Below are 21,070 nucleotides of genomic sequence, written 5' to 3' on the forward strand. Positions count from 1 at the left end.
AGTGAAGTGAATCAGTCAAACCTTCTGTGTTGAACCTGTGGGATGGACTCCTTGCTCGCTGGCGACTTCTTGACGTGACGCCAGGTGATATAAAGCAGCCACTGTAAAAATAACAAAATCTTTGACTACCTCAACCTTTGATCTTGCTGTAACGACACAAAAATTAACCTGATTTTCCACACAGATAAAAGCAAAATGCTAATTCTGGGCCTCTGAAACCCACTTATCAGACTGGCGTTCAGCTCCAGTGGCAGCACAGCTCTCCCAAAGGAAAAGTGTTAAGAAACGCAAGGCTTTATCTTTGATCTCTTTTGACAAATATGTGAAGGCAGTATCCCAAACACCACGAGACGTATAAAGGGGTTGGCATTTAGCCAGACCTCCTAAGGGTTTGAAGGATGGCCCAAAGCAGTGACAGCTACAAAAGCCCGGTAGTCAGGGGAAAGTGAAGGATGGATGAAAAGTCAAAGACAAATATAAAGTTGAATCAGGTTTGCACAGTCTGGATATATTGTACAGTATAATTGGATTATCCACCTTCTCCTGGATATTCAGCATGTGTTATTATGAACGCAGTATTGTTCTGTTTCTATTCTGTTAACTAATTATATTTTAGTCCCCAGAATAAAAACCAAATGCTCTCAAGACCTCGTGTTATGAAAGAGCTTTGGCTCACGGTGTACAGCTGACGTGGTGGAGCACAGACGACACTGAATGAGATGTGGCCGAACGGCTCCTGATTCAGAACAGGAGTCTGTCGACGAGAGATCGATGATGGTCCGGTTGTTGGAGTGGTGTCATATTTGTCCTCTGTCAATTAGATTTGGTAAATGTCTTTTGTTGCTGAGAAAGCTCACGTTCTGCCTCGCCATGACTCACATTATAATTAGGGAGAGTGAGGAAAGAAAAAAAAGCAGGCGTGCAAGGGACAAGACTGATGCTGATGTTCTCCCAGTGAAGAAACATGTCTTTTCCCAAGGGCGGCAGAAAAGGCGACAGCGAGAGAGACAATGAGAGAGAGAGAGAGAGACAGAGAGAGAGAGACAGAGAGAGAGAGACAGACAGACAGACAGAGAAAGACAGGCTGCTCTATAGTACACAAAAATAAACAAATTCACTCAGGGCTTGAATAGAATTGACTTATATAATCAGCAATGATTCAAAATCTATTGGTTTGAGGTAATAAATTTGCACATTTTGATTTGTAGTGTTTTGATACCAGGTCATTGAGGAATATCATTCCATTACATTGTGAGAGCCATTTTGCCGTGCTTAATAGTCAAATCATTGTGTTTGCTTTAATCGTTCCCACTCCCAACAAACACATATGTGAAGTTTGGGCTTCAGACTTAACTCCGTGCTTTGAAGTGAGCAAATAATTAGAAAAAATTCAAATTAACATAATGAGAAAATAATTCCCTGTAGAAACAAACTCGTAGAAATGGGATTATGTAAACGATTGAGATTAGCTTTCTGTAATTAGCATTAGTGTTTGTAGAATAGCCACAGGCGGAGGTAGACAGGAAGCAAATTTGTCTTAAAGAAGCTGCCAATTATGGCTGAGATATAATCAGGTGTCCCTGCGTGTCTGCTGCTGACCACAGGGGGGCAGTGGTGCATCATTTAGGCCCTTCGCTACAGGCTGCACACCAACCTGGCAGGAAAACACCACCAGCCAGCTGAAGGTGTCTGTGTTTGTGTACATATCACAACAATACAACAATAGGCCCATGCATAATATTATAATCAGGAAACACTGTGAATAAAACAGAATCTCACGCAGAGCAGATGACTATGGGAGGACACGCAGGTTAAGCTTCACGGCCCGAGCCGAGAACCAAAATAGTGGGAGTAGCCGGGTTCAGAGAGGTTGGAGTGTCCTGCAGGTCGTGTGCTCCGCTGCTGCCCTCTGCCGCGGCATTATTAGAAAAGCTGTCATTCTGCCACGCGGTGGCTGAAGTCTGTGCACATAAAGGAGGACAGAGCGGAGTATGACGAATGTCCTGTCTGCGCACATCCTCACTGGAGCCAGGCAATGTAGGCCATGCACGGTGTGGATTACCTTGTGCAGAAACAGATGGATGATCTCGAAAAGCATCTTTGTGCTTATTCATAGTGTTATGTTCTTGTCTGCCTTGGTTCCTATTGGGACTGTAACAGAGCTGGTGGAATCATCACTTATCACGTCTTCTAGTTGACGGGGTCAGAACATTTCTAGGCACATGGCATTCATTAAAGTATTATATTTATAGTTTAGAGTTTTTATAGTCCACCTTCAATGTTGACAGTGTTCTCTCTGACGTGTGTTTCAAAATAAATGCATCCCTGTTTCACATCAGATTCACGGTCCACTGGCTGCTGAAACGCTCGCACAACTTCAGTGGGCTGCAAGTGGTCCCGATGCTTTTGGCTGCGGGCTTTCATTAAAAAATGGATCAAAGAGATCGTATTGATAAAAGTCTAGAAGGGGAAGAAACCGTGTCGCCACCAGAAATTTAATTTTATGATCACATGCACGGGAATCAAACACAGTCTGCAGGAAATCCCCCAGTTTAAGCCCACACCATCGTCTGCCTCACACGATGGTCGATCGTTGAGTTTTGTGTTACAGACGTATCAAGATCCAGTAACTGAAGTTCAACTGCTGCATAAGCTCTAAAACACTGACCCAGACCCACTCCTCTGTCAGCACAAAGCAGCGCTTTGAGCACCTCCTCACAGTTGGCGTTTTCTTTGCACTGAGGCCAAAAGATTCACAGAGACAAATGACACTGAACTTGTGCAGAATGGGATATCGGGGCACGTGGGCCGCGTAAAGAAGTTTCACCGGTTCATAAAAGAGACGAGCGCAGCAGAACCGGCGTCCGGAGGGAGCGGGGAGGGGGCGCGCGACGGGAGCTGCACATGAAGATTGAAGCGCCGAACAGAGGGCTGCTGTATCAGTGCTCTCAGCCACTCGGCGAAGAAAGACATCCCTGTCTAATGTCTGCTGAGGGTCCAGCTGCCCTGAGTAAATGGGGAACCTAATGGGGGAGTCGCACGGGGGAGGGGGTGGGGGGTGCAGCAGAAGCTACATGCTGCACATCCTCATATTTTCTTATTAGAAGCATAGATTTAAATCCCATGTTACACCTGTTATAATTCGGTGGTCTGTGAAATATTAAGCTGTTAAACAGTGAAATGGACTCAATGTGTGGCTGAAATCTGACCACGTTGCTGCTTTACACTCATCAAGCTGCAGATGTGGATGCTGATGATGAAGAGATTTTAACCATTTAAGTGTTGGGTGTTGAACCTTTATTAGAATCAGAGCCGATGCACCAAATCAAACTGTGTGGACTTCTGGGACCGGTTTCTTGACTGCATCGCTCAGCACCCTCGAGTCTGCAGCCTCTTGCTCATAGAAATTTCTCACCCTCGCTTTTATACGTTATCTCGCAATTATTAGCGGCAGCGGCTGCTTAATAAAGCGGCCGCGTCTTTACGCTCGTGCCCGTCTTCCGCTCACAGACCTGTTACCTATTTAAACACAGTCTGTCACCTTACACATCTGATCCACCCATAAACAACTTCAAACGGTGAAAATACATCAATAATGGATGCTTTCAGCTGCACAATTGCTCTTAAACCCATAGAAACCAGCCAGAACCGGGTCGGACCTGCTTCTACGGCACTTGGCTCCCACATAAAAGCGTTTCACCGCCTGTGTCTCATCACGGTGACTCCTCTCTCTTTATCTGCCATGACTCTGGCTCTGGGATGGATGTCACACATGGGCCGTGTTAGTTGGGTTCACTGGAGGTCTCCTGTTGATGGGAGAGCACACGGGCTTGCTGCTGTGTCACGGTGTACACGCCAATTAGGGAGAGTTAAAAACAAACCCGGGGGAAAAAGGCTGTTGTGGAGGCGCTCCTCGCGCTGATGAGAAGCCATGTGTCAATCCTCCGGGGAGGCAGCGCGCGAGGGCAAACGGGAGGCGGTGTGATGAAAGTCTAACGGAGAAGAAAGCAAGCGGCGAGAGACTATACTCAGGTGTAACGCGTCCCTTCACTGTCACAATGATTTATGAGTTACAGATATATTATAATATTCCTGCTGCACATCAGGGACAGGGGAACTGGAGGGGAGCGTGCGGCGTGCGCGCGTCTGACGCACGCGCGAGTCAGACGGAGACGCAACTTTTATCACCGCGAAACAAGCGGACGACGCGCTTGAGCCGCACCTGCTTCAATATGAGGCCACTGTGACGCGTGACGTCTTCGCCCCGCAACGTGCGACCGCTCCCGCCGCCACGAACTCCTTAAATCGATTCGCGTAATATTGTGACGCGCGCTCAAGCGATTCAATGCGCGAGAAGGACCGACTCCTCAGACCGGAAGCGCGCTCCGTTCCGGCGCCGTCGCGCGAACATGTATCCGTTGCTGCTCATGTGGTTCTATTAACCTTATCATAGCTCGACACGTGCGCAGAGGAAGGGAAGACGGTGGGACGAGCGATAACCTTGAGAGGAGCCTCCTCCGCGTGCACGACTCTCCATCCTCTTTGAACTCTTGCTCTTCATCCCCTCTCCCGCGTCCTTATCGCATTTGTTCACGCGCTAACAAGCGTCTCCCGCAGCAAAAACACGCGCGTATACACAGCAGCACGTGCTCGTGTCCAATACACGCAGCGGTTCGCTATAGGGGTGTTGATGCATTAATCTCATATTGAGCGCCGCACTCACAAAATTATGAGCTTCAATTTCCAACACGAGAGCTTGTGACATTTCCGAGGTTTTAATTAAAACTAAATATTACAGATTATATTTCAAGAAGAAATATTGGTGTGGGTTTACACAGATGGGACCTGCCTGCTGATCGTTATTAATGAGAATACCAACAAAAATGGGATCAATCCATCTTTTGCAGGTTTACACCGTTTACATTTTTAGTGAACATGTTAATTATAAGCATAATCTACACTGAGGCCTCCAGCCGGCGTCTTTTAGCAGCAGATCTCATTACGTTTAAAGGTAAAAGTCTTCCCATAAATGTCCCTTTTTCTGCTGTGGCGGCGGCACGTGGCTCATGTACAGGTCAGCCGGCCCAACACCCACTGCTTTAGGTGCCATACTCCCACTTATGGGACAGACCCACGCTAATGCACTTCAGTGGGACCATTAACAACACTGCCAACTATCATTAGCGCCAGATTATAGGTGACGAGCAGAAGGGAAACTCAGGGGCCACGCATTGAACAATAATGGCACGAGAAGTCAGAAAGCAGAGACGTGTGGAGTGATGCAGGCTGAGATGAAATGAAAAGGGGCAGAGGGGGATTAGCCACAGTTATTAGCAGCTTCTAAAGTAATCACACTCATTAGTTGGTATCAGATTGGGTTAGATGGTTATAAAACAAGAGAGAGAGCGAGAACGAGCAAGAGACATAGGAGCATTCATGTGCTTCTGATCACTTTTCCCTCCATTAATCCTTCTGTCTGTTACGCCACAGTTATCTAGGAAACATTGAGATGCTTCACAGAATAAATGGAGAGATGAAGGTGCTGTTATGTGGCAACTGGTGAAGTCCAATGTCTTCAAAAACTGAAAGCCAGTGAACCATGTCCGAGTGGACTCATCATCTTCACGAGGGTGACGTAGCACAAAATTACATAATTCAAATTATTGGATCAAAAACATGTAGTTATCAAAGCTGTGCAGCATTTAAATGTTTTAGCTCGGCGCTGCTTTGGGCTCAAAGCCACGAGTCAAACGCGTGAAGCGGTGACAAACCTGTTCCACGAAGACGCAGAAGAAGAAGCACACAACGACAGAGGAGAGGGAGCGCGTGGGTCCACGCGGGGGGTTTTAACCACGCCGCTCCTCCATCGAAACTCCTCCAGGAGCGCTCTGAACGGGCGCGCTCCGTCGCTCGCTGCAGCAAACTCAGACTTGACTGCATTAAATGTGATACAGATATGGCGCCGGTGCCACGGGGTCAATACAACTGACAAAAGAGAAGGCTAAAGACACAGCGATTCTGGCTCGCTCAGCAGTCCTCGCGCGTCCTCAGAGGCTCCGTGCACCTAATTACACCTGATATGTAGTCTACGCACCTCTCACACGGCTGTGCCTCACTGCCCTTCTCCCACTTTAACATCACCTTCATATTCTCTTATTGTTCTGCAGCGCGCTCTGGCCGTACATTAGATCCGTGGCTCAGTTCCATCGGTCAGATATAAAGCTGTGGCCAGTACAGTAGGCTGTTATTAGCCACAGGAACCGCACTGATCCAGGCTACTCTAAACCATCCTTCTGAGTGTGGAGGCAGAAGAAGAGGGAGAGGACACAGGCTGAACCCGTGTCACAGCATTAGAGACGCGTCTGGGAGTTAAAGCAGACGTAGAGGGGTCAAAGCATCCTTAAATAATCCTGTTGAAGTGGGCCGAAGCAGCAATATAATAACAGCCTTTCCTGTTTCCCTTGTCTTGACTTCTTCCCTTCAAATGCCATTAACGCTAATGCAACGTTACACCTACTGTTTTGCATTTTATGGAGAGCTCTTCTTGAACAAAGGCTTCCAGAAAAAATTTCTTTTTTGAGGTAATTGTGTTGCTCAGATTAAGCTTCTCCTTTAACAGTGACCCTGTCTACATGGACTCAAGATACAATAACTTAAATAACGCACTTATGTAATACTCTTACAATACTTAAATGCACAGTGAAGATAAATGGGTTTTTCTCATTGGAATCTAATATAGTTTATTCCTGTGCCAGACAGTCCACACCTGAATGTCTATGAACTCAACTAAATTTAGCATGTGTTCCTGTTTGTGTGAGATGTGACTCCAGTCCACACACACATAAGGTGACACATGCCAGACAGCTTTATGCTGTTGTAATGTTCACTGTAAGTAAGAGAAAATGACCCTGAAGCAAGAAAAGAGAGGGCGCTGTATGGATTATTACTGATGACAGGAGATTGCATCATCACTCTCTTGGCCCGTTCGTCCTTTTGCTTGGTTGAATTCCACCTGCCCTTGACACACCCACATCGTGGCTGTACCTGCAATAACATTTTTGTTCACCTGTCGGCAGCAGGAACAAACCCTAACTTTTTAAGTTCACGTGAAAATCCCACCCAGAGATGCAAACCCTCGTGTTCAGCAGCTATACTTGTAGTCCAACATTCCCTGTTTTGTCTTCAGTTTGTATTTCTGAGGGAACTATCTGTCTATTTAAGTGCTAAATCCTTTGTTATGTTCAGCAGTTGTCTGCTGTTCGGTGCTTATAGAGGTTTTCAACTCAAATCAAAACAGACTGCAGAAATGAGCTATAAGAGCCGTGAGAATAAATCAAAAGAGATCAACAATAAGCTCAGACTCTGAGGCTCTGAGAAACAGAGGGAAGCAGCACTTTTGTGTAATACCCTCCGTAGGGTGATCTCAACAAACAGCCCCTTCACATTATCACACTGTTGTCCAGTACAAACATATGAACCGGCATCTGCATCTGGAGCGTCTGTACCTGGAGGTGAAAACCACCGGGACCAAACGAGCCCCACAGCACTTTGTCTTCCTTTCTCCTCCTCTCTCTCATTCTGCGGGTCTCATTTCCCCCAAAAGCTGTAAAACAAGATAGACAGCGATAAAATACAACAGGGAGAGAAAGATAAACGATAGGACAAGTGAAAGATATAGATTGTGGAGATAAAATAACTCCTTCATTTGGGCTGAGCCTCAGAGGAATAAAAGCAGTGTGTGGGCCGTCGCCGCCGACAGTTTACAAACTCTTCCATAGTATCTGCTTTATATGATCTAGTGAACATTTGTGCAGCGCTGGGATTGTTCCCATCTTTGCTGTCAATTGACCAGAGAGGAAAAAGCCGCATCTGCTGCTGGTTTTAATACTGTGTCATGGCCTCTTTCCTTTCATCTACAAAAAGACCACGCTTCTGTTTCACCTTTCGAAGTGCAAAAAAAAAAATTACAATAAGGAGAGGGAAGGTGTTTGTAGGAGGTGAGAGCAGCTACAGGAACTGAGGAGTAATTGAAGAACCTGAAGCCACAGTGAGGACACAGTGAATTGTAGGAGCACGCAGCTACAAATTTGCTGTGGTTAACAACACAGTGATCGATAAGCCTCATCATGTTACCCTTCAGAGGCAAAAAGGGGAGATGGGGCGCTTGAGGAGTGTTGGATTCTCTGTGTGTGTGTGTGTGTGTGTGTGTGTGTGTGTGTGTGTGTGTGTGTGTGTGTGTGTGTGTGTGGCTGAGCAGTGCTGCAAAGCAGGCGGTGGAGAAGGAGCAGAGGCACATAAAAAGGCAAAGCAGAATAAAGAGCGGACCTTTCAGCTGAAAAGGTCGTCCAAATAGCTCCAATTTCCAGGCTAATCAGAGGGAGAAGGGGTGGACACTAATCGGCTGGTCGGAAGGTCGGGAAAGGTTGCTAAAAGGTTACGGGGGTCACCGCAACGCGGCACAGATCACCTGTCCATCATCTCTACAAATGACCTATCCCTGCAAGGTGAGCGGGAGAGTGAGACGCGGAGGAGTCACGGTATTAATGTCTCTGTGTTGCATTGAGCCTTCTTACGTGAGCCTAGCACAGCATTTACTGAAAATAGGCACGGCTCATCTGGTCAAGACAGAAATGAGCCTCACAAGAGCAAGGAAACAAGACGGGAAGGAGGTGATGTCATGCAGGGATGCTACCGATGGGAGAGCTTGCAATTAGAGGAATCCACGTGACTGGAAAAACACGGAGCAGAACCTGTAATCTCATTAACCGCAACACACAGAACAGGGATGCATTTACTGTATATAACCTCAAATGAGCAAAGAATCAGCTGGAAGATGACCCAAAAGGAAACCAGAACACGAGCGAGACAAATGGAGGGAAAGGATGAGAGTGAAACCTGAAACAGGTCCCCGATGACCCGGCTGACCTCTGCAGACCAGACGCCGCGCTTCCATCACAGGCCGGCGCACGAGGAGCCGACCAGCTCTGATCACGGAATCCACCCCACAAACAATGGCTGGAGGCCTGCCAGAGTTAGCCGTAAGTAGATAATAATAAACAACATTTGGCAGATGAATGACTGGACGGACAGATGGTGGGTGACCAGCGTTCACATCGGAGCCAGGAAAAAAGACACTCGGAGAGGGAGTTTCACACACAGGAGTCCAACCTGAATAGGAGATAATGTATTCGCTTTATCGTGTTGCGTAACAGCAGATCCTGCTTTGATAGAACGGAGCAGTAGACAGGAGGTGTGGAAGGTATGAATAAATGGATGAGATGATCTTTTTGTTTTTATACGAGAAGCGCTTTTTTTTGACAGGCTGATGCTCAACTGTCACACACCAAGAGGTTGATGTTAAAAATCCCCCCCAGACATGTTTCAGGACATTTAGAACACTCTGCTTTGAATAACAATTAGCGCCTGATATGAGCCTTAAACAAATAAGTGGAGGTATTTGGGTAAATTCTCACAAGCACAACCCCCTCCTCCCTCTCCGAGTAAAATCCAGACTGTGAGTATGCAAATGTGGCTGGTTTGAAAAGTTTAACTGCTGACTGACGTCTTCACTGAAGAGCCTGGATGTGAGCTCCGGGGTTCAGGTTCCTACATCTCGCCGCCGGAAGACGCAGATTGGCCAAGTTGTGATGTTACAAAACGCTTTTTTGTACGTGTCAAAGTCTGATTTTAAAGGTGAGGCGCGCGCACGCACGCACGCACGCACGCACGCACGCACAGATACACACACACACACACACACACACGCACGCACGCACGCACACACACACACACAAATGCGCGCACACACACACACACACACACACACACGCATGCACGCACACACACACACACACACACACACACACGCACGCACGCACGCACGCACGCACGTACGCAAGCACGCACGGACGCACACACACACACACACACACACACACACACACACACACACATACACAGCAGAAGCAGTGGTAACCAAATTGTTTAAATAGATGTTTTTGGGAGCAGATAAAGACTTGAAACAACAAGCAGTTCGTTTTTCTGTTAATCACATTTACAAGTTCTTCTTCACACAAAAACAACAGGCTGTAACTAGGTAAATAGGAGCAGTTTTCAGACTTTATAATAGCAGCAGATACTTTGGGCTTGAGCCTCTTGTCGATGGTAAAACAGCTCATTTTGTCTCACATAACTGCTGAATGTGGCTTAATAACTATATGGATCATATATAAAAGATTAAATTCATAATTACTTCGACCTCATTCATAATTCATTTTAAATTTATCATCCTACTGTATATGCTCTGTGTAACTATCCCCTTCGTCAGTTGGATATTACTTCACATCTAAAAAGTCTATGAACCGCTTTTTATACAATTAAGACATTTTCTGGACTATTATAAAACATTTAAATGACATAAAACCTTCTATTAATCCTGAACTGTGTGAATAAAGTATACTGGTATGGTGAAAAGCGATTAGCAGACATATTCCTTCTCACGCAAATAAATCATCATCTTAATCTCGTGAAAAATATGCAGATTTATTCTAATGAGGCCCAAAAGCACGTCTGTACTAAGAGTAAAACTGATATATTAGTATCTGGTGTCCATACAAATCACAATGTCGTCCCCGTTTACTCATGATGAGCTGGTGAACTTATAACATTCTAACCCCAAGAGGTGGGATTTACAGACAGTTTGTCTTTTTTATGGCCTTATAAACATGAAAATGATTCTGCAGCTGCATTCCAATTATAAAGGAAAGCCGAGCACGCTTTATTAGGCCAGTTACACAATCAACACGCATATTTGTCTCACTACGGCTCAATCAAAACAAATGCATCATGTGAGTCTTTGCTTAGGCTCATGTTTTATATAACTGCGCTCCTAATAGTCTGTACACATGAATCAGACCCTGTGACCTGCCTGTTTTCCTTTTAAAGGGTTCAAACGCACTAATTCTGAAGCTGCAGCGTGAACACAGCTCCAGGCTCCCTGTGAAGCGCTAATAAATACTTGCTCGTGTTATACTCCAAAGTCAAAGTATTAGCAGTCGAGGGCTCCTTGACCCAGAGTCTAGACTAATTTTCATCAAATTTAATGGTTGTTCTATTAAATGTAATGAGTTCATTCTGTTGCTCAATTAGAAAAAAGGAAACATTAGAATGCCTGAGAACATCAAGTTTGCCAGAATGATGATGATTGTTATTAAACTGTCCTTTTTTAAATCTTGGAGGACTGTTTGTTCAGTCAGAGCTGATTTGTGCCTGGAGCATCCATTCAAAGCGATGGAGAGTTTCAATTAAATCTTCGCAGTTAAGTTCCCGCACTCAGGTAAATGTTTTTATGAAGTGCATTAAAGGGAGACGCACCAAGTCCTTCACAGCATAAACCACAGGACAAACAATGAAAACAGACAAAAATGAGACGTATTGAATATTGACAGCAGACAATGGCGGCTGCACAAAGTCAATCAGCAGTTCAGTCATTCTGTTCAGCGCTCAATTAATCAGAGTCACACGGAGCCACTTGTCCTCACGCTGGGTTCAAACCCAACCTGTAAAAGTTGGATCTGAAATGCCTCCATCTTATGGAGGAACATGCTTTGGGCCTGACCCACATTCCACCTCCTCAGCGCTGCTAAACAGCACGCGGGCCGGCGAGCATGACGCCGTTCTCAGATCAGCACCATAATCCTCACTCCAGCTCCAGCTCCAGACAAACCTCGGCCGTAATCAGCCGCGGTAATTGAAAACGCCGGCGTGGGCGCGAGTCCACAGCGCGGCCTCTTAAAATGTAAAAAACGACCTTCCCGTCCGTGTGTACACGCGGATTATTACGCCCCGCGCTCCTTTAGAGACCTTTAGTGGCCGCTGCAGTCGTGTCTGGAGGAAAGCAGGAATCTGATGGTTGTGTAAAGGGCAGAACAGTGGGCGTCTGGAGGAGGCGGCGAGCTCTTTGTGTCCTGCACACGTGTTCCTCAACCTTTGCTCGTTTTTATTTGACGTTACTTGACTCTGAACACTTGAGATCATTACACATTACACATCTACATATTTGATTCCAGTTTTAATATTTGCGTTGCTTTGTTTTAATGCCCCCCCCCCCCCCCCCCCAGCATGTAGAGAGCACAGTATTCATGCACCATTTTATACGCAGGTGTTGGAGTCATTAAGCACTCGGTGCAGCAGGTCGCAGGCGATTAGAGACCCGCTGGTTCATTTCAGGTGGAGCTCCTCACAGATGACTGATAACCAGAGCTCCTTCCCCTTAACTTAGCATCACAGCAAACTGCTGGTGGTGGTGAGGCATCAACCATACAACCATCTCCACACAGCACTAACTAAACCCACATGATGCTCCACTCCCATTTATCCCCATTAGTCCACTGGTAGCTCTACAGACTGTCAGCGGCACGCACTTATTCTGACCACTGGTAGAGAAGCTCCGTGTCCAGAACGGAGCCAGTAACTTAAACAAATCGCTAGCGAGCCTCTTGAGTTCACGCAGAAGAGAAACTGAGAAAATTAATTGTGATTCAAAGAAATGGCAAAAAACCCAGGAACAGGCTGATGTGCAATGAAATTGAGAGAGAGAGAGAGAGAGAGAGAAAGAGAGCGAGAGAGAGAGAGAGAGAGAGAGAGAGAGAGAGAGAGAGAGAAAGAGAGAGAGAGAGAGAGAGAGCGAGAGAGAGAGAGAAAGAGAGCGAGAGAGAGAGAGAAACAGAGCGAGAGAGAGAGAGAGAGAGAGAAAGAGAGCGAGAGAGAGAGAGAAAGAGAGAGAGAGAGAGAGAGATAAGAGAACGATGATATAGAATAGAGACAGAGAGATATCGATAGAGAGAGAGAGAGAGAGCGCGCTAGAGAGCTATAACTGAGCCGACGAGAGATATATAGTAAGCGAAAAGATAATAGTACGCTGCAGAGAAGAGATCTGATAGATAGGAGAGAGAGAGAGAGAGAGAGAGAGAGAGAGAGCGAGCGCTGCTCGTGCTTTCATCAGTCACATCTCGCTGCGGGAGGGGACTGAAGACGCTGCCTCGGAGCTCTCCGGTAACAGAGACAGTCGTCGGTACTGACTCACGCCGCCGATCCGCGCAGTTTTTGCGTTTTCGACCGTACCCGACCCGCAACCCGACCAGCCGCCAGGAGGAGGAGGAGGATGAAGGCGTAAAGGAACTTTCCTGCGGTTTCGGGCCGTCTTTTCGCGTCGCCCTCGACAGAATATCGCTCTTCAATTTGGCCACGAAATAAAAGTCAGGGCGCGTGTTTGTTGATCCACAAACACCAGATGGCGACGAGTTGAGACTCGACCAGAACTGATCCGAGCGGCGTGGGACGGGACGTGCTCCACACCTCTGCTGTTTACACAGAACGCGCGTCAACAACTTTATGTGAGACGGACCTACTTCCAGCATCGTCCGCGTGGAGACAAGACCAGAGTCCGCCCGCGAGCGCCAGGGGGTCAAATACCCGCTGAGTCCACAGCGGCACTGGACCGGACCTCCGCAGGGATGCTACTCCAGCACAGACGCTCCTAGACCGTCCGGAACAGCAGCTGCCAACATGTTCAGGCGAGGTAAGACGCGGGGATGTGTTCGTTCTGCTGCTGCTGATGGTGGTTCCGATCTGACGGCTGTGCGTGCGTGAGAAACAGAGACGGCGAGAGAGTTGGTAAATTCTTGGAGTGCCGTTTTTTCCATTGGTATTTTTCAGTAAATTGGGTCGCAGAGGAGCGTCTGGGCGCTGCCCGAACCACTCACCAGCCGCGCTTTATCCGCTCTGGCGGCCGGGATTGGGGAGGGAATTAAATATTTATCCACTTCATGTAAAAATTATTCCTAAAATAGCGAACCGCTGCCGCACTGCAGTTGCTGGACTTGCCCGCACGCGCGAGGACGGCTGGCGCTGCGGGCGCGGGCGTGCGTTCGGACGGCGCGTTCGCCCGCAGAAGTTGCGCGCTCGTGGGCGCCTCGCGTCCGGCGGCCGCAGGACGCGGCGGCTTCCTGCCGCGCTGAGGGGAGACGGGGCGGCTTTTCCCCCGCGGGACTGAGAAGCTCCACGGGAGCCGCTGACGCCGCGCGCCGAGCGCCTGTTTGTGCCCAGAAAAGTTTCAGCACCGTGACCTTGTCTGTGTGGCGTTGACGGGGAAGCTACGGCCCCTCAACGCAGCCCTCTCACGCATGCGCACAGGAAGGCGCGAGTGAGTGACAAAGGAGGTCCAATTAGTGGACTTTGGACAAATGTTAAAATTCACTCACAGATAGGAAAGAACACACACACACACACACACACACACACACACACACACACACACACACACACACACACACACACACAGGGAAGTATTTGTGATGTAGTGACTCACCAGCCAGTGAACGGCAGATTGTCAGGAGTGCAGTGCACAGCTGAGTGAACTCGGGAGACCGTAATGGGGAAGCATCCTTTAATAGAGACACTGGGAGTCTGTCATTTGGCATTTCAATGCAGACCAACACCAAGGAAGAGAGCAACATGCACATCATTATCCATTAGCTCACTTGGCCGGCCCGAGTCATGGCATGCGCTGGGCAATCTCCTCATTAAGGGCAGAATCTAACGGGCCTGACAGAGGGCTGATTAGTGTTGTTGTGTGTGTGTGTGTGTGTACGCACAGGGCGCTCGCTGGTGAGAGGGAGACGTGCATGCTTTAATTTAGATTTCCCTGTGATTTTAGATGGATAGCACCCACCCACACGCAGGAACCCACGATGCACAGCGGCGATGGCTGATGCTCCGCTTTGTATCTCCTCCCACAAATATGTGGCTGTCAGTAACAATAATAAAATTCAGAGTAATTGTGCAGTCGGCCGGAGATACAGTTATCGGTGTCTGTCACCTTTACCCGCCGTATCTCTCCACGGTGGGATAGAGCGAGGGGGGGCGGGGGAGCGAGGAGAAGCGGGGATAAGTGTTTTTGTGTAATGAAAACTCGCTCTCTCTTCCCCCGTCTCCCCTTCGCGCCGCTCTCTCTCCCCCTCTCTTCCCCCGTCCCCGTCTCCCCCTCGCGCTGCTCTCTCTCCCCCTCTCCGCTCGCCCGCTTCCCGCTGCCAGCCTCCGTCTGAGAGGAGAGAGGCCTGGCAGGCTGATTGGCCGTTAGCTGGCAGCTTTGGGGAGCTGCCCAAGCTTTGTTTCCCGGCTTGTTTGAAGCTGGATTTGTTTCTCTTACTCGACTCTGCCTCCAACTTTCCAGTCATTTCTCCATTTATCTGCAGCTCTTTTTTTTTCTCTCACAGCCACATAGACAATGAGGGATCAGCAAACAGGGCCCGGCTCACGATTACTGATTGAGTTATTCTAATAGGAGGGATCATTATGCTGCGCCATAAAGTGCTCTCAGCCTCATATAAGGACATTTTCACACACCTCTCTATATTGAGGCGTTTAGACATGGCTTTCTGCACAGAACTGGTTAATAGCCCTGTGATATTATACATGCTGCTCCATCATCCGGCTTCTCATAAAGGCTGCATAATTTCATGCAATTATGACACAGTAATTCATTTTCGAGACGTTTGAAAGTATTTGTTAATCGAGAAACCGCTATCTGGGAATGGGTTTAAATGGCGTTCACCACGTCGTCTATCGCTGTCACAACTTCAGTCTGTATTTGTTTACATATTGGCAAATTGACTCCAATGAACTAATGTCAATCGAGCATCCATGCGTTAGATGCAGCGTATGAGTTCTGATGCTGCGCGTCTGTGGATCCGACGGTGTTTGTATTTTCAGACGCAGGCGCGTGTTGTGTGCGAGGCAGGATGTGAAGTCTTGCTTCATATTTGCACTTTGATCAGGCAGCTTGACATTTTAGTGGAAATAATGTCACGAGCGTGAGAAAACCGCCGCCGTTGGAGCTGCGAGATGCTGCAGCTCCAACGCGCTCCTTCGCTCGTTATCTTCGCCGCCGTGTGATTTCATTCTCTGCCTTTTAGTCTCAATTTACAACAATACACAAAATGTGTAATATCTGAGATGGCGAGACGTTGTGTGATATTACCTTCAGCCACGATAATAAAACCTCAGCTCTGTATATGAATTTGCTGATCAATATCAGTATGTGCAGTTCTCTGTTCATTGAGACTGGGCCTCGGCTCAGCTCGAAGGCTGACGGTGTTCTGTGTGCATTAAGTCTGGCTGATCATGAAGCTTTATGAATTCTTGGCTGCCAGCAGAGCTTTGACATATGGACGTGCATTTGAGTTGCAAAGTCATTTTTACAGATTAGACACAACACAGGTAACGTGACGTATTCTGGCAATTGTATGGATGTTTTCGATCACAGCACTAAATCACCCAGAGATTAGATGACTGGACTGGAATTTATATGATAATCAATTACATCTCTAATGCAAGTCACAGCGGAGACGGGGATGAAACGCATCGACACACACACGCGCCGGGCGTCTGTGCGGTGGCTGTGCATATCAACGACCTCTGCAACCGCGGCTTCGCCCAAATCTCAAGGTCAAACTCGCCGGCTCCTCTTTTCCTGCTGCTTGTGAGCTGCGAGCGTCCCGTCTGCCGGATTTGGATCTCACCCCCAAGTTTGTCTATTTGGACTGTGCGCAGCATTTACGATCAAGCGTGCGTAACTGCTGTAAAATAATTAGAGGAGCCGATGGCGAACGGTTCTGAGCTTCTAGGGCGGCGAGGAAACGAACACCTAATGAGCAGGGATTGTTTTGATGCTAGAAAACCGAGAGCTACAAACGACGCCGTGGAGTTCTGTGACAAATGAAGCTCGATCACACGTTCATCGCACAATACAAACATTCTGCTTTGCATCATGGCCGTTTCTAGGCCATAAACAAATGAATGACGCCGCTCAGTTGGTCCAGTATGATTCCTCGCTTCACTCTGTTTGGACGGGCTTGTTTAAGTGCAGCTGCAGAACCCGGTGCTCACCTTGAGAGGCAGCTGCACAAACAGCAGGAAGGTCCTGTGTGAATAGAGGACCCAATCACACGAGGCGTTCAGGAGCATCGGGAGCCGCCTGGAGGCCTCTGGGTTCAGGCTCACTTAGCAACAGCCAGAGGTTGTGCATGAGACAATAAATCCTCCCTGACGTGCACGGGTGTGTCTGCGGATGAGCAGAACGCGCGCTGTAGCAAAAGGAAAGGTGAGAAACGCAGGTAGAAGGACGCACGCGAGAAAGCCCAGATAAAAGTGAGCTGGCGGCGGCTGATTGTTTGTGTGCGTTCGGATTTCAGGACGATTTTCCATCACTAACCCTGGACTTTTGGCATTTCCGTCCCTCCAGAGGGGAGGCGCTTTGGTCCAATCACTCGGAGCAACATCCTTGTTTGCCAACTGAAGTGAATCACCCACCGTTGCCCATGTTAATGCTGGCGGCTCTTAAGCTAAAAGCACTAAGCGTAAAATGTGAAAAATATGCATTTTACAAATAGGATGATTTGTCTTTTAGAGAAGAAGATGAGGAGAGAAACATCAATCTGATGTCTGACCATTATGCTCAGACGAGTACAGCATCCAGCCTCGAGCTCCTACCTGGACTAAATAATGAGCATTTGACTCGTGGAAAGATAAATTGAACGTTCTTCAACGTACATGGTGTTGAACTAGTGGGCACTGCACAGCCTGTAAACCTCCCAGTGACACAGAAGATCACTCAGCATATAATTAATACATTTCTTCATGGCGACTGATCAATGTGAACTTGCACGTGTGTCAACTAAGCGACATTGAGCTCAGGCTCATTTTACTTCACTGTTGCTGCGGCAACCGCCGGCCGAGCACACGCCACGGCAGAATGAATGAATAATGTAAATAAAACCTTTTTGGTCTAAATCCGATACACAATATATCTCCTCCGTCCCCTCTCTCCCCCCGACTCCCCCCCAGTGTCTTCTCCTCTGTAGCTCGGTTCACTCGGCACCTGTTGAATAATTGATAGCTGTTTTGGTTTCCGATGAGGCGTTTGGGGTCCACAGCTCTCAGCAGTGAGGGCTTACAGCTTTCCTCGCCGCAGATCAGACGGCTCAGCCCATCTCTGTTCTCCCTCCTTCCTCTGCCTCCCCCCTCCCTCCCTCTTCCAGTTGTTATATGTGACGGGCATGTTCTCTCCAGCGTGTTTAAATTCGTGTACCGTTTGGACGTGCGTCTCTTTCTCCTGATTACAAACCGATCTTACAACGAATAAACAGAGTCCTGCAGACATTACCATGGAAACAGAACCTACAGATGCACAACAATAGGTAATACAATAAATTGGGTAAGACATTAACTTGCCCGAAAGTTCAACAAGCATCTATTTATTCAGGCTTGGAGAATGCAGCACATACAGAACATGCTACAAATACATAGTGTATGAGACCTTGTTGTTTAAATGAGCCTCTGGTTATTTATTACGTAAGTCTGTCTCTGGGACGACGTCGCATATGGTTTCAGCTCGGCCGTATAGTATTCATGCGCTCCCCCCTCCTTCTATATTTAGAAGAGAACCCTTTGCAGGCTTTAGGTTCTGGTGGCGGTTCCTTCGACTGTCTGCGGTCCAATGTGACCCGGTCCCGAGCCTTGAGTAGTTCATGCTCGGTTGCTTATCAGAGAGGACGTGTGACAGCAGCGTCCGACTGAAGGGGACAAACTGGGCGCGAGTCTTGGCTGAGGAAAAACGTGCAGCGCGGCGCAAGCCGGACGCAGGCTCCGACCCGCGCTGCTGCTTTCAAACACGGTTAGTTGGAGCCCGTGACGCAGACGGCTCCCGACACTCGGCTATTGCGACTTTCTCAACAATGTTGCATCGCTGGCGCTTTGACGCCACAGGACTTGAGGCGGTCGGTGGCGCCGGGCTCATGTCTGTGAACAGCTCACACTGCGTCGTTTCGGGGACCAGTGGTTCTGACCAGCCTCAGGTTGGGTCCGTCTGTGGGTCGCTGTGGTCTCCACGGTAACAGCAACAACTTTGCATCACTTCCATATATATGATATTGATATTGAATGTTTGTAAATTCGTAAAAAAAATCCCCCTAAGTTTCATTTATTATTTACGTTGTTTTGTCTGCCTCACGCAACAATTCTCAAATAGAGCACTTGAGTATCCCTCATGCACGGGTGCATTAACATGCATGTCTGGAAAGTGCCTCCCAACCTCTCTTTCTCATCCTGTGGCCCTCTGCTTCTCCGTCTCGCCCTCCTCTCCGCGCACTAAAGAGTTTAAAGCCTGTATTGGCTGTTGCCCAGCATGTGGGGAATTGAGGGTGACGGGTTAAAGAGGGAGATGAGTTCATCAAACCCAGGACAACAAGTCAATCCCTGATTTACCACATCAATCCCCATCGGCTCCACCGCGTCCCCGTGCACGAGCGCACTCACAAACGTTGTGAGTCTGCACACACAGTACGCGTCGCTCACTCACTCATGGCAGCTTTCAAAATGTCTCCCTCTCACACAGTGCTGCAGTATAGACAGACAGGAGCGGCAGCAGTAGCAGGTCTTACATAACTACATCACTGCATTAACGAGCCCATCTGCCTCGAACTGGTGCTTATTTACAGTCGGAGCTCTGTTAAATGATACACTCTTGATACAAGTGCACCAAATGGCAGCAGACTGACCACACAGGAGCAGGCTGAAGCTGAGTTTCTCCACTGCATAAAGTCCCTGTAACCTCTTCCTGACAGCCCCGGGAACTGGAACAAACCTAAAACTTTGCTGAGCTGCAGTCCTCTGAACTTACTTAAACTCTGTTCAGGTTTTAGCGATTCGCTCCGACGTGTATGTGAAATGAGAACTCTTGTTGGTGGAGAACAGGGGTGATGTGTGGGCTGCAAAAACAACAACACAGGGGTGAAGAACAGGACCAGAACCATGACATGGACTGGACCAGCTCTACGTCACTGGAACTATATTACTTTGAAGACGGTCACCAATGCTTTGCTAACATTAAATCAGCATTCTAGCTTTGGTTTGTTTGCTTAAAGCTGAGTGGTTTGAAGACACGCTGGCCTCTGGGGACTTGCATTAAGTCTGATTGCTTATTTACCCTGCGTCAGCTCAATTACGAATCAACTTACGTAATAAACACACTCTGTAATCTTGATCGTTTCCTGTTGTCCTATTTCTGTCCTGTGTGTTTTATTTGGAATCTGATTTTCACAGCGAGCCCCTTAATTCCCAAAACACAATCACAGATTTGTCGAGTTCAGCCCGATCCGTTTTTTACTGATGCTAAATCCAAGTCCTGACTAAATTCCTAAATTAGCCCTCGAACGAATGGGAGGGAGCCAAAAATGACTTCACATCCCAAAGCCCACACGCAAAGGTGCACCAGCTCGCCACACAAAGACAGTGACGCATGAAAATGACTGAAATCAGAAAAAGCGTCCCTTTTTTTTTGTAGTCTGCGTTTGATGCATGCTTCAGAGTGACAAGAGGAAGTAAAGAAGGAGTGATGTGGGAGAACAGGAGATGAGGGACGTGTGAGAAAGTGTTGTTTGTCTGCTGCCACAGCTTGTTTGTGTCTTCGGTCTGAGTCTCATTACAGCAGAGAGGCACTTGTGTGCGTCTGAGCACAGAGTGCATGCGTGCGTGCGTGTGTGTGTGTGTGTGTGTGTGTGTGTGTGTGTGTGTGTGTGTGTGTCACTCTTAGTCTTACATAACAATCAGATGCTCAGCTGGGGACACTGTACACATGAATCCCAGGACGCCCTTTTATTGGAATGAGCGTGGAGGTTTTCTGGAGCACAACTGAAAACACAATCAAGGAGAAACTTTTTCAGAATTTCAAAATAAGTGCTCAACATGTCTCACTGTAATATTAAAGCGCCAGTGAAGAAGAACTCATGAACTGTTTTTCATAAATGAGGTCTAAAACTGATATTTATTTGTAATTGCAGCAAATACAGGAGTTACCCAGTCTAATGCATTTCGAATATAATGTTCATGTTCAGCAAATTACACGTACTGTACTATAACGACTCATACATGAGGGCTGCAGCGTGAAATAATCCATAGTGATGTTTTCTCTTCTGCTGTGGGCTTTGATTTCATGTTAGTGATCATTCAGATA

General features: G+C 47.7%; 1 protein-coding gene and 1 long non-coding RNA gene across 2 annotated transcripts in view; one reads left to right on the forward strand and one right to left on the reverse strand.

The window, feature by feature from the left end:
* Positions 1 to 21: 21 nt before the first annotated feature.
* Positions 22 to 20,748, reverse strand: LOC114869844 (uncharacterized). The gene is made up of 3 exons (XR_003788220.2): positions 20,657 to 20,748; positions 7,506 to 7,603; positions 22 to 101 (listed from the first exon to the last, which is right to left on the reverse strand). It is a non-coding gene; the product is annotated as an uncharacterized LOC114869844 (long non-coding RNA).
* Positions 12,985 to 21,070, forward strand: part of LOC114869812 (reticulon-4 receptor-like 1) — a 53,974-nt gene continuing 45,888 nt past the window's right edge. Inside the window, exon 1 of the mRNA XM_029174330.3 lies at positions 12,985 to 13,579. Coding sequence (XP_029030163.1) covers positions 13,567 to 13,579 — 13 coding nt within the window. The 5' untranslated portion in view covers positions 12,985 to 13,566. The remainder of the gene's footprint in view (positions 13,580 to 21,070) is intronic.

This window comes from Betta splendens, chromosome 14, assembly GCF_900634795.4.
Source record: "Betta splendens chromosome 14, fBetSpl5.4, whole genome shotgun sequence".
Taxonomy (NCBI): domain Eukaryota; kingdom Metazoa; phylum Chordata; class Actinopteri; order Anabantiformes; family Osphronemidae; genus Betta; species Betta splendens.